General features: G+C 56.1%; 1 protein-coding gene, 1 long non-coding RNA gene and 1 pseudogene across 2 annotated transcripts; 2 read left to right on the top strand and 1 right to left on the bottom strand.

The window, feature by feature from the left end:
• Positions 1–485: 485 nt before the first annotated feature.
• Positions 486–6,223, bottom strand: LOC119089979 (actin-like protein 6A; annotated as a pseudogene).
• Positions 6,224–6,645: 422 nt separating this feature from the next.
• On the top strand, positions 6,646–15,540 carry LOC119090564 (uncharacterized). Its single transcript, XR_005093260.1, has 3 exons — positions 6,646–6,798; positions 9,416–9,521; positions 15,474–15,540. It is a non-coding gene; the product is annotated as an uncharacterized LOC119090564 (long non-coding RNA).
• A 293-nt stretch (positions 15,541–15,833) lies between these two features.
• Positions 15,834–21,141, top strand: LOC119089978 (methenyltetrahydrofolate synthase domain-containing protein). The gene is made up of 7 exons (XM_037212779.1): positions 15,834–15,852; positions 16,123–16,254; positions 17,289–17,401; positions 18,054–18,274; positions 19,362–19,554; positions 19,825–20,001; positions 21,052–21,141. The coding sequence occupies exons 1-7, from the start codon at positions 15,834–15,836 to the stop codon at positions 21,139–21,141; spliced, it is 945 nt and encodes a 314-aa protein (XP_037068674.1).
• Positions 21,142–21,412: the final 271 nt, after the last annotated feature.

The following is a 21,412-nucleotide window of genomic DNA, read 5'->3' as shown; positions in this document are numbered from 1 at the left end:
GCAGGTCACGTGGTCACAGCAGCGGGGGGGGGGTAGGTGGGGACGGCACCCGGCGACCAGGTCCGCCGGTCACAGCGGCGGAAGGGGGGCAGGGTTAGGTGGGGACGGCACCCCGGCGGCCAGGTCACGCCGGCCACAGCAGCGGGGGCGGGGTTAGGCGGGGACGGCACCCCGGCGGCCAGGTCACGCCGGCCACAGCAGCGGGCGCGGGTTAGGCGGGAACGGTGCCCCCGGTGGCCAGGTCATGCGGCCACAGCAGCGGGGGGCGGGGTTAGGCGGGGACGGCGCCCCCGGCGGCCAGGTCACGCTGGTCACAGCAGCGGGGGGGGGTGGGGGGTAGGTGGGGACGGCACCCCGGCGACCAGGTCACGCCGGTCACAGACGGGGGGGGGGGAGGTAGGTGGGGACGGCACCCCGGCGATCAGGTCACGCCGGTCACAGGCGGGGGGGGGGGGGGGTAGGTGGGACGGCACCCCGGCGGCAGGTCACGCCGGCCACGGCAGCGGTATGGCCGATACGACACGGTCAGTTCTGTCCTGGCAGACGGCATCATGGTGGAGACGACCCGTGCTTTGAGGCGCGTAGACAACGAACATCACCTTGCACGACCACTTGTGCCGCAGAGTATCAAACATTACAACTAAAGGTCCGGCCACATAGCCGTCGTGCGCGGCAGTCACACTCACAGGCGGCGTTTTGCGCGAGAGGTCGCGATTCAGCCGCTCCGGCACGCCCTGCAGCAGCGTGTTGCCGCCCGTCACCACCACGTTGCCGTACAGGTTCTGCGGGAGGCAGGCGCAGGTCAGGTCAGGTCAGCTTCGACACACCCGGATATGGCACTACCCCACGGAGCTCACGTCACAGACACGCCGCATGCCTTGGGTGGGCTCACAGCGGTAAGAGCTCAAGTCGTCGTGCGTGCTCCGTGACCACCAACCAACTTTCTCGAAAACACCGAACACCGACCATCTCTAGGAGATAGAGACACGTTGATGTCATTCTACATATTATGCAAACACGCAGTTGTGTGGTCAAACCATTCCCGAACGGTGAACAAGCACGAGCACCGATTCTAAACAGCGCTCCCCGTTTAATATCACAGCTCGGGATCACAGATTGCGGCGGCCGGCGAAACCACCGAGCAGCCCGCAGCCCGCTCCCGGTCGGCCGCCTCGAGCCGTCGCCGGCCAGGCAAACGGAGACGGCCTGACAGGGGCGGCCGGGGTGCGCGGCGGCATCTCACTCACCGGCCGCAGGTCCACGTCGCACATGCTGACCGAGTTGTGCGCCACGTTGCCCATGCCTAGCATGGTAGAGCCCACGCCCTTGATGTTGCTAGGGTCGAACAGGCACTCGGGGATCTTGAAACGCTCCGAGCCGAATCCTGAGGGCGCACCGGCAGGGGTCAGGGGCAGGTAGGCAGGGGTCAGGGGCGACAGGGGTCACGGGGCCGGTAGCGGTCATAGGCACACTAGCAGGAGTCAGGAGTCTGACAGGGGTCAGGAGCGGGCCGGCAGGGGTTAGAGGCGGCCCAGCAGGGGTCAGGAGCTTACAATGGGGGGTCAGAAGCGGCCCGGCAGGGATCAGGAGCGAAGGCGGAGGCCAGGAGCGGCCCGGCAGAGGTCATGAGTTGGTTGGTGAGGGTCAGGAGTGGGCCAGCATAACTCAGGAGAGGCTACTGAGGGCAGCAGCGCGGCGACAGCGGGTGCGGAGAGGGCCGGTGGAGGTCAGAAGGACGCCGATCGCATCAGGCGGGGTAAGCAGGAGTCAGAAGCGGGCCGACATAAGTCAGCGGTGAGCCTGCACATGACAATGGAAGCAGCCTTTAATTGTGTTCATGGCGAAGCCAAAACACTGCGCCGCGGAACGTAAATGCTCGGCAAAAGGACTGGTGTAAGTAAGAAGATGGCACAACTTTACTTTCTGTGCAATTAGCCAATGCCCAACCAAGAGACGTTTGCTGACCACTAAAGTGCCCAGTAACTGCTCAAAAACTTGGAATGTTAAACAGAGCGTGCCGTGTTAGCCGACCGCAGCGCAGCCAGAATGACGTGCAGATCACCACATCATAAACGGGCAGGGGCAGCAGGAAATACAGGCAAACAATGCACTGCGATCATCACCAGGCACGAAACTAAGCACACCCTCCCCGTCCACATTCTGACCACCTCTCGACTCGCAGATACGCTCGCGAACCGCCCGCCGCATGGCGCGTGGCGCCTCACAACACTGTCACATGTACCTGGTGGTAGCCGTTCGGGAATTCGTAAGGGACGGCGGGCATCTGAGAGATAGCTTCCTCGCTGTAGTCGTCGACACACTGCAGAATGGTCGCCTGAAAGTCTTGGACAACCTCCTGGAAATGATAGACAAAGGGTTCTTACACTAGTCCTCCAATACGACACAATGAACATGACGCAACAAACCACACACAAATTCAATACAGAAGTCCAAAATAAAGTGGCTCAGAAATGAAACCAAAAGCCATCAGAAACATTTCAGGAGTCACTGAACCACACATCACAAGCCCAACGAAAAGCCAAACTGTATTGATACCACCGACCGGCGCTGCCCGCACCACCTACGTTGACCATGTAGTCGTGCCACGACTTGGTGACCTCGGGCAGGTTAGCCCGCCGCGTCCACTTGGCCTTCTCGTAGTCCTTGACGGGCTCCTTGGACGCGATCATGTACGGCGGCACCACCTCCACCTCGTTCTGGCTGAAGAACTGGCGGCACTGGGCCGTGATGAAGTCACCGCCGAGCGGGCTCTTGACGATGCCTTGCGTGAGCACGTAGCCGTCGTGGACGGGCACCGCCGAGGTGTGCGTTGCACCGCTGTCCAGCACCAGCGCGGTCGAGCGGCCGTTGGCGAAGGCCGCCAGCACGGCGTTCTTGACCAGGAAGAAGGCCGGCACGTTGTACTTCTCGAACATTAGCTCGGTCAGCTTCTCGCGCCGCCCCCGGTGGTTCCACTGTCGGCGTGAGTGACGAGCGGTTACCATGGTTACGGTGCCGAGGATGAGGGCATTGGTTGCAGCGGTCCCACTATTGGGGATGGGCGGGTGTCGGCTAGTACCCCAATGTCGGATTTGAGCCGGTGTCGGCTACAGTGGTTCCATTGTCGGTGATGTACGGGTGTCAGACAGTGGTCCAACTGTCGGGAATGGCCAAGCGTCTGTTACAGTGGTCCCGCTGTCGGGGAAGGCGTTTCCGTTACGGCGGCTACGCTTCAGGGGGTGCACGTATGTCAGTTGTACGGAAACAGTGTCTGGGCTTGCAGTGTCGATAGCGGAGTCTCCGATCATTGGAAGGGTTAGGTGTAGGTTATGGTGATCCCACGAATGGCCGACCATGACATGCTGAAGGAGCTGACCTCATAGCAGACTGGTTTACCCCGCCGCCTTCGCGCAGCTTTCATCTCAAGGCCCTGCATCGTCACACAAGAGCTCAACTGAAGTCATTACTACCCGCACAGCAAATCACCAGGACATTCAAGCTTCGCCTCCAGCACCTCCTTGTCCCACCCACCCAGCTTGAGTACTATAACACGGGTTGAGCACCAGCATTAACAGCTGAGCGGAATGTGCCTCCAAAAGCAGGCGCAAAGCAAAAGCCCGGCCATGGCGCTGCCCTAGTGGCCGCACCTGGCTGGACAGCGGGCAGCGCCACCAGAGCGGGTTGGCCATGTCGGCAGTGGCCGCCGCGGGCGTGGCCGCGCGGCGGACGCCCCACGCAGACAGCGGCTACTCACGGGCGCCTCAGACATGAGCACCGGGTGCAGCTCGAGTCAGACTTGATGCACTGTGAGTAGGTGTAGCTGAGGACCTTCTCGAACAGGTCCCAGTCGTCGATCATGCCATCCTTCATATAGCTCACCGCCTCCACGTCTGAAACAAACGGCCGACACTCACAGCCATGACTGCGAATTCACTTCAGAATACCGTCATCTGTGACGACATCACTTCTCTGGTCAGGCATGTGTCCCAAAAACGTTAGATTGATGTAAAAAGTGTCAGGGTCTTTATGATATTTGGTGAATGTATACATTCAGGTGATGTAATTGTATGCCAAAAATAACCACAGAAATGCTGAGCAAACAATTTCCTGGGAGGTGTTCCAGACCCTCTCACTTTTTCTGCTAATAATCGGCCCACTCTTCAGCTACAAGACATCTGGTGGCCACAAAATGAGACAAATGGCTGCATACAGCCAACAAACTCTACACACTGTTAGTCACTGCCAGCTGACCTTTTTTGGGCACGTGCAGCGCGTTGGTGTCGATGTAGTACTTGCGGTGGGCGGCGGCATCCTTGCCGCCTGCGCCGTCCACCTCCATGGCGACATCGAGTGCTGCACCAGTTGCCGCTTCATCTAGCACACCAACTGTGGCCGGGATTTCCGACTTGGGCGCCTCCTCACCGGCGTACCCCGCGCGCAGCGAGTAGTGACCCAGGTCAAACACCAGTGCCCCCACCTCATCTGCAGGACAGAAAATGGATGTTAATGTTGGCACTGGGGGTGGATAGTTACACCCAGTGAATGTGGATACTGATGGCTGGTGATGATACCAGTACTTCTGTGTTCAATCTGCATGTTCTCAGGGCAGCAGGACTTCCAAGTTGGAGACAATGGTATTGACTGCAGCATCCTGCATTTGTGTCCTTTTCATCTGCAAAGGAGAAACTTCTCATTATACTGCCAGATCCTTTTGATATCCATTCTGCATTGGCAAAAGGAAGCCCATTACCTGCCTTGGGGTAAACCCATTCCTTATCTACGACATCTTTGCCCAAGCATATTTCCTTCTCAGGCGGCAGTCAAATAAGTCTTTTGTTTACAGGGCAGTTGTGTTGGCATACCAATGCCTGCAACCATGGATGTTCTGTATGTTGAGGAAATAGGCAGGTCTGGACTTATTGTGGATGGTGTGATTGATGATTATGTATTTAGCCACACAGCTTGTGAACAACTATTCATAAGACAATATTCATGTACACCAAGTGCACCATTCAAGTGCACTATTCCTGCAAGCCAAATGTCCACTTGGTGTTGAATCAGCTGATTCCTCCAATGTCCATAAATGGAATTAAAGACCATTATTATTCAGGCATATCTGTGGTGCCACAGATTGCCACCTACATAGCAAGCCTTTGAAATTTCCCCTTTGATGTCCAGAGCTGGCATTACCTTCTCTCATGGCAGCATTCCTGATCTGATTTGGACCCTGGCATAGGATGATGATGATAATTAGGGTTTCAGGATGTGCTGATTACTGGGGTCATTTTGCTCAGCATTCTTGCGTCGGTCTTGCCCATTTTGCTTGCCCAGTCTCAGCAGAGGATAATATGTGATGTTGCATAGGGGCCATGCACATGTTATGTTATTTATGGAGCATATCCAAAGTGTAGCAAGGGAAGATAAATTTTGAACAGTCTAATGTTATGCACAGGTTTGGTTTGTAGCCATGCTAAAATATTTGATGTTTTAACAATGCAACCAGGGAGAGATGAGATTCTTGCCCAGCATAACCAGGGCAACATTAGGAGCAGAGGGACTAAAAAATGAGTGGTTATGAGTGGCATGGTGTATGGATAGTCTATGTGTAGTTGCATGTACAAACCTCCTCCATAAACTCCTCCACTCATGTTGTAACCTTGATGATGAGTCAGCAGATAATGTCCTGGCTCCACGAACAGTCAGGCCTGTGTGAGATCAAATAATCTGAAAAAAACTGGTCAACCAAATCATTGGCACAAAAGTCTTGTCAAATTGCAACGTTATTACATGGGTGAGAGCACAATTCCCAATACCTACATGGCAAAGCATGCAGCCAGGACTCAGATTGGCATTGGCATTACTAACTGTTATCATTTGTATCTGCTGCATTTTTTTGGTTGTAACAATGTAAGGTAACACAGTATCGCATGCAAAAACCAACAGTACACACCAACATTATTACCACATTTCCAATGGAATTACAGAATGTGTTTTCCTGAAATACGTATTCTGTGAGCACATGTAATTTCAGGTTCTTGGCATCACCTATCAATCAGACTTGGCTATAACATGGCAAGCCCATCTACCTTGCAGGCGCCTCGCTCTTCCTCAGCTAGTTGATACTTCGGCCGGCACCCGCAGCCAATCAGCAGTCGCGCACCTAGCTGAACATCAGTATCGCGTTTAACTGAAGTCTTCATAGTGCAAGTGCGCCAGGATTTGCAGCAACCGGCATAACTAGTAAAGGACAAAATACGTATGAACATATTTGGAACTTCAATGAGGTGTAATTTCGTGTAAAATATTGAATAAGTAACTGCTCGAGATTTTTTCAAGTTTTTATATCTAATTCCAGTTTTATAACTTTTTAACGTTGGTTCGGCTCACACTACACTACTTGATCGCGGCATGTCTAACATATTGCTTAATGTGTTATTTAGACAAATCAAAATACATTTATCACACCTTGGAATACAGTTTGTATCTGACAGCAGCCATAGATATTTTATTAATGATCAAATATTATTGAATAATAACTGAAATGAAAGAAATATGATAGCTGCCAGAAAGTGTACGCCTAAGTTTTGTCCAGCATTAGGACGCATGCTTTCCGACAATTATAGCGCAAACAAAGTAAATGCCCTGCCTTAGATCGCTGCGGCGTTGATTGAGCACCGGAGTACCGCGGAAGTGCTGTTGACCTGTGTGCCATCAGACAATAATTTTACAGATATATCCTATCTGACAGCGTGCGACTAGTGTCGTGTGGTCAAGATTCTGAGCTTCAAGACATATTAGGTATTTGCCTCCCTTCGGAATTCCATCGAAATGTTGGCAGGGGCAATCTGCATACTGCTAATCGTATTTGTTGAATGTTGGTGCTCTCATTCTTCAGAGTTAATTGGAGATTGTATAAGCCTGTATTTATTTGTTGTCCAAGTGTTTGGATGTAGCTTTTTGTTAGCATGCTACAAATAGTTCCACAAACAACAGGATTTGCTTAGGTTATCTTAGCATGTATAAACCTTAGCAACAGAAGGTCTGATCAGTGGGTTTCTTTGCAATTTAGTTCCCAGGAACCATGCACAGAATGCTGGCTACTCAGGTTAATGGCATCTTGTATACTAAAATTGTTTCTGTGCTGTGGCTGCTTTGGTGATACATCCAAAGTAACAGGTCTTTTGCAACCTGGCCATGCAAAGGGGGCTATTTTCCAGATTCTAGGAGTGTTTTGATTTGAATGGCTGGATGTTTGAACACAAGCTATTGTGTCTGTTGTGGGAAAGTTGCAATTCTGGAAACTGGTGGGCAGGCTTAATCTTGGGAGCATGACAGTGTGTATTTTTCCCCATGCTGCATGCTGGTTAATCACTACAACATTCACTTTGTAAGTAGCATAGTTATTATCCAGTGATATAAATGTTGTGTGTTATAACTCATGCTGAAGCCACCCAATTTATGACAACTTCATGGTGTGTGCAATGAATGTCATAGAGCCTTTCAGTTGTATGAAGGTATCAGCAATACTTGATCTTGCCATTGGCCTGGATTGGGATCACTGCATGCTAATGCATTGTTGAGAACAAGATATGTCTCATCCATTCTAGACTATGCAAATCATATCAATGCCTTTTTATTGGCAAGTAGAAGTCAATTTACTCCTTGTTTATTATGTATAGTGAGCCCTTTTGACACATGACATCACTACCTGACTCACTTGTGATGTTACCCATTCAACCATTTCTTTACATGGCTAAGAGATATGTAGAAATGGTATGGTAACTATGTTAAGCATGGTAATTCTGGGCATTTATGCAGCAATGGTCAACATGCTGCTGATGGCTTTTTATGTCTGGCAAGTGGATAGTTTTGTGGATAATGTGATCAACAATGATGTTTTTACCATGTAACTTATCAGATGCTGAGCAAAAATGTAAAAATATAATATTTAAGTGCATGACTTCTGTGAGCTGCATGTGTCCATATGATGGATCAGCAGATTCTGCATCTTGCCCATCTCTGGATGTAGAGATGTTCTTTCACACCACATATAATGCAGGTTATCTGTGTGACACCACAGGCTGTTATCTCACCAGGCAAAGCATGAATTCAAAACCTAGGCCCAGAGGTTTAAAACATAGAATGAGTCAGGAGTAGGAAATATGATTGAATTTCTTATCTCAGGCTAAGAACCTTCAATATACCTGGGGGTGCTGGTTATATCATGTAATGCTAAATGGTATTTAGAATGATGGCATTCAGCTTAATTCTTATTTAGCATCATAATGTTCTTTGACTGGTACCTCATGGTAGATTAAATGTTAAGAACTCATTGTAAGAACTGTGAACTCATAATGTCAAAATAGCAGGATGGAAGGCCTTTCTGTTTGACATCAAATAGGAAGTAGGGCATGTGCTGCCAAGAGGGCATTCTAGCTCAGTTTGGAGGGTATTTGCCTTACAACCATAAGATGAGCTGAAATGTCTGGTTTTTTAGCCTGATTCTCAGGAAAGAGCTTGTTGACCCCCACAGCAATCAATTGCAGAAAATCAATGCTAAATGGTTGGGTGTTGAATAAATCATTTAATCCTAATGGCTGATGCAGTGCTTCTACTTTTGTGGCACTTTCATCAGGGGGATTGCCTCCCATTGTATGTCTTGTTAAAACCAAATCTTTACATTTCAGGCACTCTCAGGTATCAAAAGTTTTGTTTTCTTCACATCAAGTGCCTCAAATCTTGTTTGTTATAATCATCTGAAGAAGGCTAGTTTTAGGAGGTGTTTGTTCATTTTGATTTTGCCCATAGTTCACCTTTACACCACAGCGTGATGAAGGAAAGGTTATGCTCTGGGAACGATGCTAAATGGGGTGGGATATTTTTTGGCATTGCAGACAGGTAACAACAAATCAGTTTGAAGAGTTTAGGATGTCTAAGTGGCAAAGTCAAAACAGGAAAGTTATTTCTTGAGTGAATTTCATTGTGTTTTACCATTCAGATGTCAATGTATTATCATTAGCTAAAAATATGTCCAAGTGTGCGTAATTGTCTCAGAGCTTGCTGTCTGTACAATGATGGGTAATAAAACAAAATGAGTCATATGAATTGCCTCAAACATAACCCATGTCAGTGGATGCTATTATTTTGTTTGATCTTGTTGTGTAAGCATCATGTGTCAAGATGATTTGCATGTAGCAATTTTGTTGTTTGTTGCATATTTGTAGTAGTTATGTGTTTATAGGAATTACAGTATACCAGTCTGTAGCATTGCTGCAGCATATAGGCAGGAAAAGTGTTGTAGGTGCAGCTGTTTGGGGGTTAAAAATTAGCCTGACATACTCAGAATTGTATGCTTGCTTTTGGGGAATATTATTCCAACTGTATCCTGTAACACAGTTTGTTTTGTTTTTTTCAGTGATGGCCTCAGGGGCCTTGGTGACTAAGAATGACTTTCGGCGCAAGGTTTGGGACCACTTAGAACATAATGACCTGGCTGAATTTCCAAGACCTGTTCACAATAGGTGAGTGTTCAGCAAGGTTTGTGTCAATGACAATTTTCACTGTGTGATGACATTTGCTAACTGGTTTTGTGTGAGAAAGTAGCCAGAGGTAATATTGATGCATGCATAACTTTTGTTATGTGGCATGTGCTATCCCCTGCATGAAATTCAGTGTGTGTTCTCTAGTGATTTGCCAGCATACTTGTTTGAGTGTGTGGAAACATGTTCTTTTCCTTTCAAGGAGGCCAGTTTTAGAATTGTTGCTGGTGGTGGGCTTACAGGTTCATGCCATTACATAGCATTGTGAGGAGTGCTCCAAAATTTGCCTACTAGGATTGTCAGGGTGTTAATGTAAATCCATGCTACCAGACTTCAGGCTGTTTGCCCGCCTCCATGCATACATTTTATTGACCATTAGTCTGTTGCCCTTTGCTTTCAAACTGACGTTTGGAGCTGCCTGGATAGTGACTTGACTGCCGTCCAGTTTGATGCTGATTGCCCGATTCTGACCGATGGGAGGAGAAGTCATCTCTGGTTTTCTGATAAGTATTTTGGCAACAATTGACACTGCAAGGTGTTTTGACTAGACATGGCCTCACGATATCAATTATATTTGTATGTTAATTTGATGCACATACCAACAGTGGTGATGACAAATTATTTTCTGCCAGCAAGTCACAGTAAAAATGATTTCCCTTGCTTGGTTGTGGCAGCATCCATGCTTTGACATGAAATGACCCATGTAAATAAATCATGCAATGAGTCACATGCATTTAGATTGAAAGGTGGAATTCCGTGAAGAAATCCAGATTAAGGGAGAAACAGTGTGGTCTGAAATGTGGTCCTTCAATGGAAAATATGAAAAGTTCCATTTGCCTTCTATAGTGGTAGAGAAACAAATTAATTGAAAATGGTTGTTTGAATCATTTCATTGCAACATGACAATTTTTAAAATCCAACAGCTTGTGTGCACACATGTGGTAAATATTACAGTGAGCAGTGTAAGAGTCATGCAATTTTTGGCTTTGAAAACTGCACAGAACTGCTAAATCAAATTAATGTGAGCATTCGAATGGCATATTTTCAAGACTCGTCGGATCGTGCCAGGCTGGTTCAGACTGCTTTGATCTTTTATCTTATGCTGGTCATAATTTGTGCCATCATGTCTGTCATTGAACCGTTGCGGTTGCATAGTTCAAATTTATTTGACGCCTGGGTTGTGTTGGTCACAAAAATATAAATAACACTTCTATTTGCCTGATCTAAATGGCTTACCTTTGACGTTTGGAAAGCACGCATATTGATCAAAAAATGCATACACTGCATTTCCTTACTTTCATAAAATCGTCCCAACTAGCTGCATTGGTAAACCATCATCCCGGGCTTAGGTCCACAATGCCCGCTCGGTTCAAACATGCATATCTGAAGCAGCGCTGCCCGCCGCACCTGGCACGGCCACCCCAGAACACCGCCCTAATGCCTTTGCCTGTTTATATCCTCGGGCCATGTAGTGCCGGGTGCAGACGTAACCACGTGACCTTACCGCCGGCTGGGAGGGTCGTATTGGCAAGGCGATGACAACGTACGGCTGGCCTGTCCTGCCACAGGGTGTCAGAAACAGTTGTATATCGATATAGCGGACGTCCAGTCATTGAGCGATACATTAAACTGGCGCTCTCACTGATGCGCTGCCAATGTATTTTGAACTGCTACCCAATTCGCCGTTTAACGCGCGCTGGAGGCCAAAATGGGCAAGATCCAGGTCATGACCATTTTCGCTGCAGACCCCCGTGCGTAGTAAAGTAGGAATCCATAGGGGTGCTTCCTCCTACCCCTCCCTGCGGCCTGAGCTAAGAAATTTACACCACATATCAGGCGACTTTGCAGAAATTTGATATAAGTTCTGTGGAGTTCGTACAATGACCTTTAACCTCCGCCCCCCCCCCCTCCACCTCCTCTGGGGTTTGAATGGGTATCAGTTACCACGCCCGTCAGTTCTTCATTGGTCATCGGTATGGCCGATGAGGGAAGCATAGGCCCAGGTTGGGTCGATAGAGTAGGTTTGGAGCAAACATTGTGCATATGCGTGGTGCGTTGATCTACGCATGGCGCGCACCGCGCATGTCTCTGGCCAATGACAGTTTTGATATCTGGGTTTGTGTCCAGCCGGTTTGGGCCCGTCAGGTGTGAGTGTAGTAACCTAGTGGGTCGCCGTCGCCTCACATATGGTGGTGCCGGGGCCTGGGCTCGAACCTCGGTTGCGCCATGGCCCCTGGGATCGAATAAGAGTGCCACAGTCGCTGACGTCCTCAAAAGCGGCGGTGCGTGTTCCGCTTCCCTTCTAAAAAGCCGCCATTCGGAGCTCGTTTGCGTTGTCCTGTTCCGCCGGCGCTCGGCCCGTCCGGCGCGGTCGGGTGGGCGGCGGCGAGATCCAGCGCTGCGCCGTGCCGTTCGGCGGGTGGCGGCCGTTCGGTCGGGCGCGGCACGGCGATGGGCCCCGGCGTGCGACCGGCCGTCGGGCCTGCAGCTGCCCGCCGGCCGCAGGTGGAGGACGTCGCACGAGCGCTGCCGTCGTCGCCGCCGTCCGTCGCGCGGCCGTCAGCGGGGCGCGAGGTGCGCACGTGTTCCGGACGAACGCGGCCGCGCGCCGCCGGATGCCGGCTATGAATAGACCGGTAGTCGATGGGGCGCATGTGGAGCCCGTGCCAACAGGCCCGCCTCGGCTGTTTATTGTTGTATGCGTGGCTTTTGCAGGAATAAACAATTAATCCTGTTCGGCATATAGGTGCGATTTATCGCATTGCATAAGCCTGTGCGACACTTAATACACGCATATCGATAAATCACGCCAAACACATCAGTAAAGTGTACATCAAGATGCGTTCATGGCTCTAGAATATTGGCCACGTCTGGAGTGACCGTCCTGGTTCCAGCGTATTGAACGGGAAATTTTTTCTACCCGTCACGTCCACGCTCTTGAATGCCTCACGTTTATGTGACCGTATACTTGTGTCAGATGTACAGTAGTTTGAATCGTATGCCGAATGTCAAATCGCATCCTGGATGTGTGGTACGGGAATGCTAAACGTCATCTGGAGCCGTCATCATGTTTCCGAGACGCTAACGTCATCCCTGGCATGCGGCGTCAAAGGGCTGCGGAGGCGACCTGGCTGCTGTCCGCCCCCGCCTGCGATGCCGTGTCGCACCTCGTCACGGTCCGCCCAGTCCCGGATAGCCTTGGGAGGGGTGGCGAGCGGTGAGCGGCGGCCGCTCCAGTGGGCGCGCTGGCTGCGCCGGGGCCAGAGGTCGGTCTGTCAGGCCTGTAAGGTTCGAGGAGCTGCCGGTACCGGCTGCGGCCCAGCTCAGCGGCCTGAGGCCCTCGCCTCGGGACTCTGCCCGATCTCTCAGGCCTGCCAGGCTCGGGGAGCTGCCGGCACCGGCTGCGGCCCAGCTCCGCGGCCTGAGGCCTCGCCTCGGGACTCTGCCCGATCTCTCAGGCCTGCCAGGCTCGGGGAGCTGCCGGCACCGGCTGCGGCCCAGCTCCGCGGCCTGAGGCCTCGCCTCGGGACTCTGCCCGATCTCTCAGGCCTGCCAGGCTCGGGGAGCTGCCGGCACCGGCTGCGGCCCAGCTCCGCGGCCTGAGGCCCTCGCCTCGGGACTCTGCCCGATCTCTCAGGCCTGCCAGGCTCGGGGAGCTGCCGGCACCGGCTGCGGCCCAGCTCCGCGGCCTGAGGCCCTCGCCTCGGGACTCTGCCCGATCTCTCAGGCCTGCCAGGCTCGGGGAGCTGCCGGCACCGGCTGCGGCCCAGCTCCGCGCCTGAGCCTCGCTTCGGGACTCTGCCCGATCTCTCAGGCCTGCCAGGCTCGGGGAGCTGCCGGCACCGGCTGCGACCCAGCTCCGCGGCCTGAGGCCCTCGCCTCGGGACTCTGCCCGATCTCTCAGGCCTTCCAGGCTCGGGGAGCTGCCGGCACCGGCTGCGGCCCAGCTCCGCGGCCTGAGGCCCTCCCCTCGGGACTCTGCCCGATCTCTCAGGCCTGCCAGGCTCGGGAGCTGCCGGCACCGGCTGCGACCCAGCTCCGCGGCCTGAGGCCCTCGCCTCGGGTCTCTGCCGGGCAGGAGGAGCCATTCGCAGCGCGGAGGAAGGGCTCCGACAGCCGAGCTGCAGCAGCGTATCCCATGACCAACTGGTCATGACTCGTGGCAATGAACGTGGTAAAAGATGATACATTGCTGCTACGTACGCAACCAAGCATATCACCACTGCTTCACGACTGATGTCAACTGGTGTCAAGTATTGGGACTCTGGCTAGGGGTGTGGGCCTGAAGTGTTGGACCCTGGCTAGGGGCTGTGGGCCTGAAGTGTTGGACCCTGGCTAGGGGCTGTGGGTCTGAGGTGTTGGACCCTGGCTAGGGGCTGTGGGCCTGAAGTGTTGGGACCCTGGCTAGGGACTGTGGGCCTGAAGTGTTGGGACCCTGGCTAGGGGCTGTGGGCCTTTTGGGAGTGCGACGGGGAAACACAAGCTGCTACGTCTTGTGGGACTATCTGATGTGAAACTGAATGCGGCACGCGGCATTGCACCGAACTAGCGTGATAGGCGGACCGCGTGGCTGTTCCGGCCCGGTGAATGGAGGAGGTGGGCCATGTCTTCTCCCGAAGGTCATGTGCCCCCTACACTGGGCTGATCTCTATCGCTACGATGGGCTGATCTCTACCGCTGCACTGGCCGATCCCTACCGCTACACTGGGCTGATCTCTGCCGCTGCACTGGGCTGATTTCTACCGCTACACTGGGCTGATATCTACTACTACACTGGGCTGATCTCTACCGTTACATTGGGCCGAACTCTACCGCTACACTGGGCTGATCTCTATCACTACACTGGGCCGATCTCTACCGCTGCACGGGGCTTATCTCCTCCGCTACACTGGGCTAATCTCTACTGCTACACTGGGCTGATCTCTACCGCTGCACTGGGCTGATCTGTGCACGGCTCGCTGTGCTGTGATCGGCGTGCCGGATCGGGTCCGTGCTCTAGGCTGTGATCGGCAGCGGCGGAGCGGACTGCGGCGCGGCTGGTGTGGGCGCGAACACGAGCTGCCGGAGCTGCTGGCCCGCCCGGCCGGTGTCGTGTTTGGCGAGCCCGCTGGCCCGTGCGGTGGGCGGCGCCAGCAGGTGTCGCTCCCGTCCCGCCCGGGCCCCATTGGTTCCGCTCACCTGACGGCCGTGACGTCACCCGCGCCATGACGTGGTGGTGGTGACGTCACCGCCCGGACACGGCTTCGGTGGTGTCGGGTTTTGAGATAATGCGTGAACTGGGAGAGTTGATGGTGCGAGTCAAACCTGTGGTTGGCTCGGCTTGACGGATCCCATTCGATTCTGTCTCAAAATTATTTGCAGCCGATTGGTTATTCTAATCAAGCTTGACATTTCAGTTATCCGGTCGTTCAAGCAAATTACCAGGACTCTTTGGGTTCTTCCCAATTCGAGCGAAATGGTGAAGAACGGGAATTGGAATTGACGTGATTATAATTACGATTGCTTCCATGTAAAGGGTGCCGGTGCAATGAGCTTGACCACTGCAGCACTGCGAGGGTGCAGTGGTTAAGCCAATTTAAGTCGTCCGCCAGCGTTGCTTCAACTAATTTACATACCAACCGAATGAAAATTCAGAGGACGCCGAAGGCAGGTCATTTCAGCCACGCTTGATTCGCAGGAAATGTGTGTGATTCCTGATTGCATTGTGGCTCTTTATCGGATCAAGTGCGAGTATGGTGCGGATTATCACGGTGTTTGACTCTTGCAAAGACGAGACGCTGTATCTGATAGGAAAGCAGCTCGAGCAGAGCGGCCCCTGTCGGACGCGCTGACGCAGGAGGTGGTCGGGTCGGGTCGCTCGAGGCGCCTCGACTCATGCTCCCCGGGCGGGGCGCGGCTGCCGCGCCGCTGCTGACATCATCCGCGCTGTGGCAGGATACCGAACTTCAAGGGCGCGCCGGCGGCCGCCCACAGCTGGCCGCCCTCAGCGAATCAAGGAGGCGAAGGTGGTGAAGGTGAACCCGGACAAGCCGCAGGAGACGTCCGCTTCCTGGCCATGGAGGTGAGAGGTGGCCTCTGCGTAGCCGTGTGCGCACCTGATTTTTGGCAGGCTTGTGTGAGGTCCCATGAGGACGGAACGTGCCGTGCTAAGTGGAGCGATGGGGACCTGTTGATTGATGGCCGCTGACACCTAGATTCGTTATGACTACTGCCTCCGAGGAGCAGTGGCGTAGGCCTATTGCTGACGACCCTGATAACTGATGGCTGCCACGGCTGGCGACATTAATGACGATAATGACTGACAGTCCTCAAGGTGCGTGACGCTGATAAAATGAACTGCTCGGCCGGCGACGCAGAATCACACTGATAACGCTCAGACTGATGGCATCCTGATGGTTGATGTTATGTTGACGAATGTTGACGACAACATCGACTGGCGAACCTCACGATGTCGGAGACTGTTGACACTCGGTGACACTGACGCGGCTGCCGCCGGCGCCGCCACGCGGCAGTGGAGAAGACGGTGCTGGTGCCAACGCCGCGGCTGCGGCACGGCCTGTTCAACCGCTGCTTTGCCGCCCAGCCCGGCTAAGGAGGAACCTGCACCGCGTGGCGCGCGCCGAGGGCGTGCGCAAGTTCAGCACGCCCATCGGGCTCGACAACATTGTGCCCGTCGATCTGATCGTGGTCGGCTCGGTGGCCGTCTCCAAAGACGGTGAGAGAGCGAGCGAGAGCGAGAGAGAGGGAGCGGGGGAGAGGGAGCGAGAGAGCGAGAGAGCGAGAGAGCGAGAGAGCGAGAGAGCGAGAGGGAGGAGGGAGGGGGGGCGGGGGGAGGGAGGGAGGGAGGGAGGGATGGAGGGAGGGAGGGAGGAGAGAGAGGAGAGGAGAGAGGAGAGAGAGAGAGAGAGAGAGAGAGAGGAGAGAGGAGAGAGAGAGAGAGCGAGAGGCGAGAGAGGCGAGAGGGAGGGAGGGAGGGAGGGGAGGGAGGGAGGGAGGGAGGGAGGGAGGGAGGGAGGGAGGGAGGGAGGGAGGGAGGGAGGGAGGGAGGGAAGGGAGAGAGAGAGAGAGAGAGAGAGAGAGAGAGAGAGATGAGAGAGAGGAGATGGGAGGAGAGAGAGGAGAGAGAGAAGGAGAGAGGAGAGAGAGGAGAGAGGAGAGAGAGAGAGAGGAGAGAGAGAGAGCGGGGGCGCATACAGCGCCTGTAGCGGTGGCAGCCATCGGACTCGCCGCCCGCGGTGGCCTGCTTTGGTGTCAATGTTCTGTTGTTGTCGGTAACGTTCGCTCGAGAGAAAATGATCGAGCTCGACCCGTTAACGGTGACCCGTCCTGTTGGCCGCTGGTGTAGCCGTGTCGTCTCTGACTTGGACCCAATTTGGGACTTGAAAGTCAGCAGGAACGCTATGAATCGCTCGACGACCTCCCTCTCTTCCCACCCCTCTCCCTCTTCCCTTTTCTCTCTTTCTCCCTTCCTCCCTCTCTCCCTCGCTCCCTTCTCCCTTCCCCAGAACCTGGTCCGTACCTTGGACAGTGGGCAGCGGTCAACACAGGATTTCGATCTGTTTACATTGAGACCACAATATCGCATGATACGGACCAGCTGTCGCCGCGGGGGAAGAACAACCTGCGCCACCTGCCGTTTGTGTGACCTGTCACGTCCTCGTCCCCGCTGCAAGCCGCGCCCACCGCCCACGTCTTGATCGGCCGCCTGGCCTCTGACCCCGCCTTTGACCTCTGACCTCGCGCCCGCAGGGTACCGGATCGGCAAGGGCGAGGGCTACGCTGACCTGGAGTACGCCATGGCGCGCGGCGCCGGCGCCGTGTCGGAAGAGACGCTCGTCATCACCACCGTCCACGACGACCAGGTGCGTCCGCCTGTTGTACTGCACACAAGGTACGTCCGCCTGTTGTACCGCACACAAGGTACGTCCGCCTGTTGTACCGCACACAAGGTACGTACGCCTATTGTACCGCACACAAGGTACCTACGCCTGTTGTGCCGCACACAAGGTACGTCCGCCCGTTGTACCGCACACAAGGTACGTCCGCCACTGTTGTACCGCACACAAGGTACCTACGCCTGTTGTGACGTCCGCCTGTTATACCGCACGCAAGGCACGTACGCTTGTTGTGTTGCACACAAGGTACGTCCGCCTGTTGTACCGCACACAAGGTGCGCCCGCTTGTTGTACCGCACACAAGGTACGTCCGCCTGTTGTACCGCACACAAGGCACTTACGCCTGTTGTATCGCACCCAAGGTATGTCCGCCTGTTGTGCCGCACACAAGGTACGTCTGCCTGTAACTTGTGCTGCACACAAGGTACGTCCGCCGGTTATACCACACACGAGGTACCCGTTTGTCGTGTCTGGCACGGACCGGGTACCGCCGTCTGTCGCACAACACACGAGGCAGAGCGGGCCGGCTCGGCGCGCCTACCGCATCTCTCGACGGGGGCGACTGCCGCTGTGCGCGCGGGCGTGACCGGCCAGTGACCCGGCTGTCCCTCCGCCGCAGGTGTTCGACTACCTGCCTCCGGAGCTGTTCGGCGCGCAAGCGACCTGCACGGTGGACATGATCGTGACCCACCGACGCAGGTCATCCACGGTCAGCCAGCGGACACGCCAAGATCGTCCTGGCATCATCTGGAACGCTGGTGACGGCCGGCGCAAGCTCAAGGCCATCCCCATACTTAAGGCGCTGCGGGAGGTTGAACAGGGCGTGGAGTACCGCTTCGGGTGCGGCGGCCACGCGTGTGTGGCCTGATGGCACACTCCGCGGCGTGGGGGATGGGGGGGGGGGGGGGGGTAATGGGGGGGAGGGTAGGTGGGCACAAGGCAGCCGAGGGCAGTATGACGTATTTGTTTAGGTTTATCCTGACGTATTTGAATGGATAGATTTCTGAGATTAGAGCTCATGCTAAGCATTGTCTGTTGCATGAGCCCTAATCCTACCATCCGATCGTGTAATGCCAGGCAACGGCAGAATTTGGTTGCGGAAGTTGAGTGTGCCGCAGTGTTCGGCACGGTCCGCCCCGCCCTGTGACGTCAACTGACCTTCAGCGCGCCCGCTGCCACCGGCCGCGATCCACACCTCTCAAAGAGACGGATAGCGAGCGTCTAAAGCGACCCGAAGCCACTCCGCCGCGGGTGGGTAGATCGGAAGGCAGGTGCTCTAACTAACTGAGCCACCGGGACGGGCCCCGCATGCAGTCACCGAAGGGTTCGACGGTGTCGTGGGTGAAGAAGCGGCGTGCTGTTTCACCATCACCTGTCCTGTCTGGTCTCGGTCTAGCCGTCGGTCTTGGGGGCGGGTGCTGGACCGGACTGGTGGCGGCGCCGGTCCCTGATCGGCATCCCCGGTGGTCCCGGCGTGATCATCATGGGTGTATGGTGACAGCGTTGTAGTGCAACCGCGTTGTGGTCCTTATTGGTGAGCGGTTCGTAACGCGGACGGTCTCTTTTGGGTTGCAAGTGCGGGGAAGGACGTGACCCTGGTCGAGACGACCGAGGACTAGCTGGTGGAGGCGGCGGCCCCGCAGACGCGGGCCGGCCTCGCTCTGGCGGCGAGCCGGGCGGGCCGCGCCGGCGCCGCGAGGAGCAGGGAGCCGGCGACGCCGGCCTGCCCTACAGCGACGCGGACGACGAGGGCGGCGAGAAGCGGCGGCGGCGGCGCCCGCTGGCCGGCCGCCGCCGCCGGCGCGCCACCAACGACGGAACAAACAGCGACGCACAGGAGGGAGCCGGAGGAGGAGGCGCGCCGCGAGCCGCGCCGCCGGCGCCGGCCGGTGCCGCGCGCCGCGCCGCACGACGGCGCTGACTCCAGCCGCCAGTCGGCTGACGAGGAGCCGGGCCGGCGGCCGCGTGCGCGCCGGGACCGGCCGCCGATCGACCACGCCGACGGTCTGACGGTGCTGGTGCGGCGCATCCCGTCGGACGCGCGGCCGCGCGACCTTCGCGAGGCTATCGTGGCGGCCGACTCGCCGGCCACCATTCTGTCGTGGAAGGGCCGCCAGGGCGTGGCGCTGCTGCGCCTGCGCGCCGCCGACGCCGTCGATCAGCTGCTGGCCGTGGGCGACCAGTTCCGGTTGGTGAACGAGCCGGTGCTGCTAGAGCGCTACGAGCGACACCGGGCGGCGCCGCCGGCGCCCCGACCCGAACGTTCGCACAGCGCCGGCCGCCGCCGGCCCGGGCCGCGCGCCGTCACCGCCGAGGAGGCCGATCTCACCGTGTTCGTCGGCCGCCTGCCGGCCAGCACGCGCGTGCGCGAGCTGCGCGACGCGCTGCAGGCGGCCGGCGCCATCGAGCCCACCATCGCCTGGAAGGGCCGCCGTGGCATGGCTTTCGTGCGGCTCAGGTCGGCGGAGGCAGCCGCCGAGCTGGTCGCCAACGCCGACAAGCTGCGCACGATCAGCGACGACCTGGTGGTGGAGCGCTACAAGGGCCGCGAGCGGGACGACTCGGACGCGCGGCCGGACGAGCCGCACCGCGGCCAGACGCCGGTCGACGCCAGGCCGGCCGCCGAGACGGGCAAGAGCGAGCCGGCGCCGTCGGCGGCCGCGTCGTCGGCCGCCGCCGCCGCGTCATACGGCGACGAGAAAGTGGCACGTGACGCAGCAGCCCCCGATGTCAAACGGCCGAAGGCCGATGGCGTATCGAACGCCGTCAAACCACCGAGCTCGGTAACGCCGTCAGCTACTAATGAGCCGCCCCGTATCCCCGCCCCGGACGTCGCTAAGGCCGGCGGTGCGCTCAAAGCGCCGACCGCTTCTGAGGGGGCGGAGGTGGCTGATGCGGTCAAGCCGCTCGAGGTCTCGCGAGCGCCAACGGTCGTCAAACCCGAGGGCCCGGCGGCGCCAGCGGTCGTCAAACACGAGACCCCGGCGGCGTCAGCAGTCGTCAAATCCGAGGCCCCGGTGGCGCCAGCGGTCGTCAAATCCGAGGCCCCGGCGGCGCCAGCGGTCGTCAAACCCGAGACTTCGATGGCGTCAGCGATGTTCAAACCCGAGGCCCCGGTGGCGCCAGCGGTCGTCAAATCCGAGGCCCCGACGGGGCCAGCGGTCGTCAAACCCGAGACTTCGGCGGCGCCAGCGATAGTCAAACCCGGAGCCCCGGCGGCGCCAGCGGTCGTCAAACCTGAGACTTCGGTGGCGCCAGCGGTCGTCAAATCCGAATCCCCGGCGGTGCCAGCGGTCGTCAAACCCGAGACTTCGGTGGCGCCAGCGGTCGTCAAACCCGACGCCCCGGCGGCGGCAGCGGTTGTCAAACCTGAGGCTCAAGAAGCGACAGCAATAGTCAAACCCGAGGCCCAGGTGGCGCCAGCGATCGTCAAACCCGATGCCCCGGCAGCGCCAGCCGTTGATAAACACGAAACCCCAGAAGTGCCGCCAGCGGTCGTTCAAAACCCGAAGTCCAGGAGGACCCAGCTGTCGTCAAAGCCAATGTGCGGGAGGCGCCGGTAGTGTCGAAACCACAGGCCCTGGATGCTGCCGCTAAGACGGAGGGCGTTGCCGCAGTCGACCCAGCGGCTAAGTCGCCTTCTAACGCCCCCGTGGCAGGTGGCGAGCGCGAGGCAGAGCCTGCAGCAGCGACGACAGGCGGGTTGAGTGCGGACACCGGCGTGTAGGTGACAGCGTCCGCGGCGGTACGCGCCGGTAGTTAGTTACCAGACAGCGCTATTCTTGTTTGTGGTTGGCTGGCGGCGTGTGCAGAGCGGGCGTGTACAGTACACGGTTTCTTTCGTGTTGTATCGCTGCGTAACACCGAGTAAATCACTGCCATACTGTACCTAGTTGGATAGAGGGTCCCTTCAGTTTGATTTTGCTGCTTTTAGAGTACTTGCGGTTGTTGTTCGGGTCGCTTTTGTGTTGGCGCTGG

Source organism: Pollicipes pollicipes, unplaced genomic scaffold, assembly GCF_011947565.3.
Source record: "Pollicipes pollicipes isolate AB1234 unplaced genomic scaffold, Ppol_2.1 Scaffold_3087;HRSCAF=3621_pilon_pilon_pilon, whole genome shotgun sequence".
NCBI classification, from domain to species: domain Eukaryota; kingdom Metazoa; phylum Arthropoda; class Thecostraca; order Pollicipedomorpha; family Pollicipedidae; genus Pollicipes; species Pollicipes pollicipes.
This window is presented reverse-complemented; position numbering and strand designations above follow the sequence as displayed.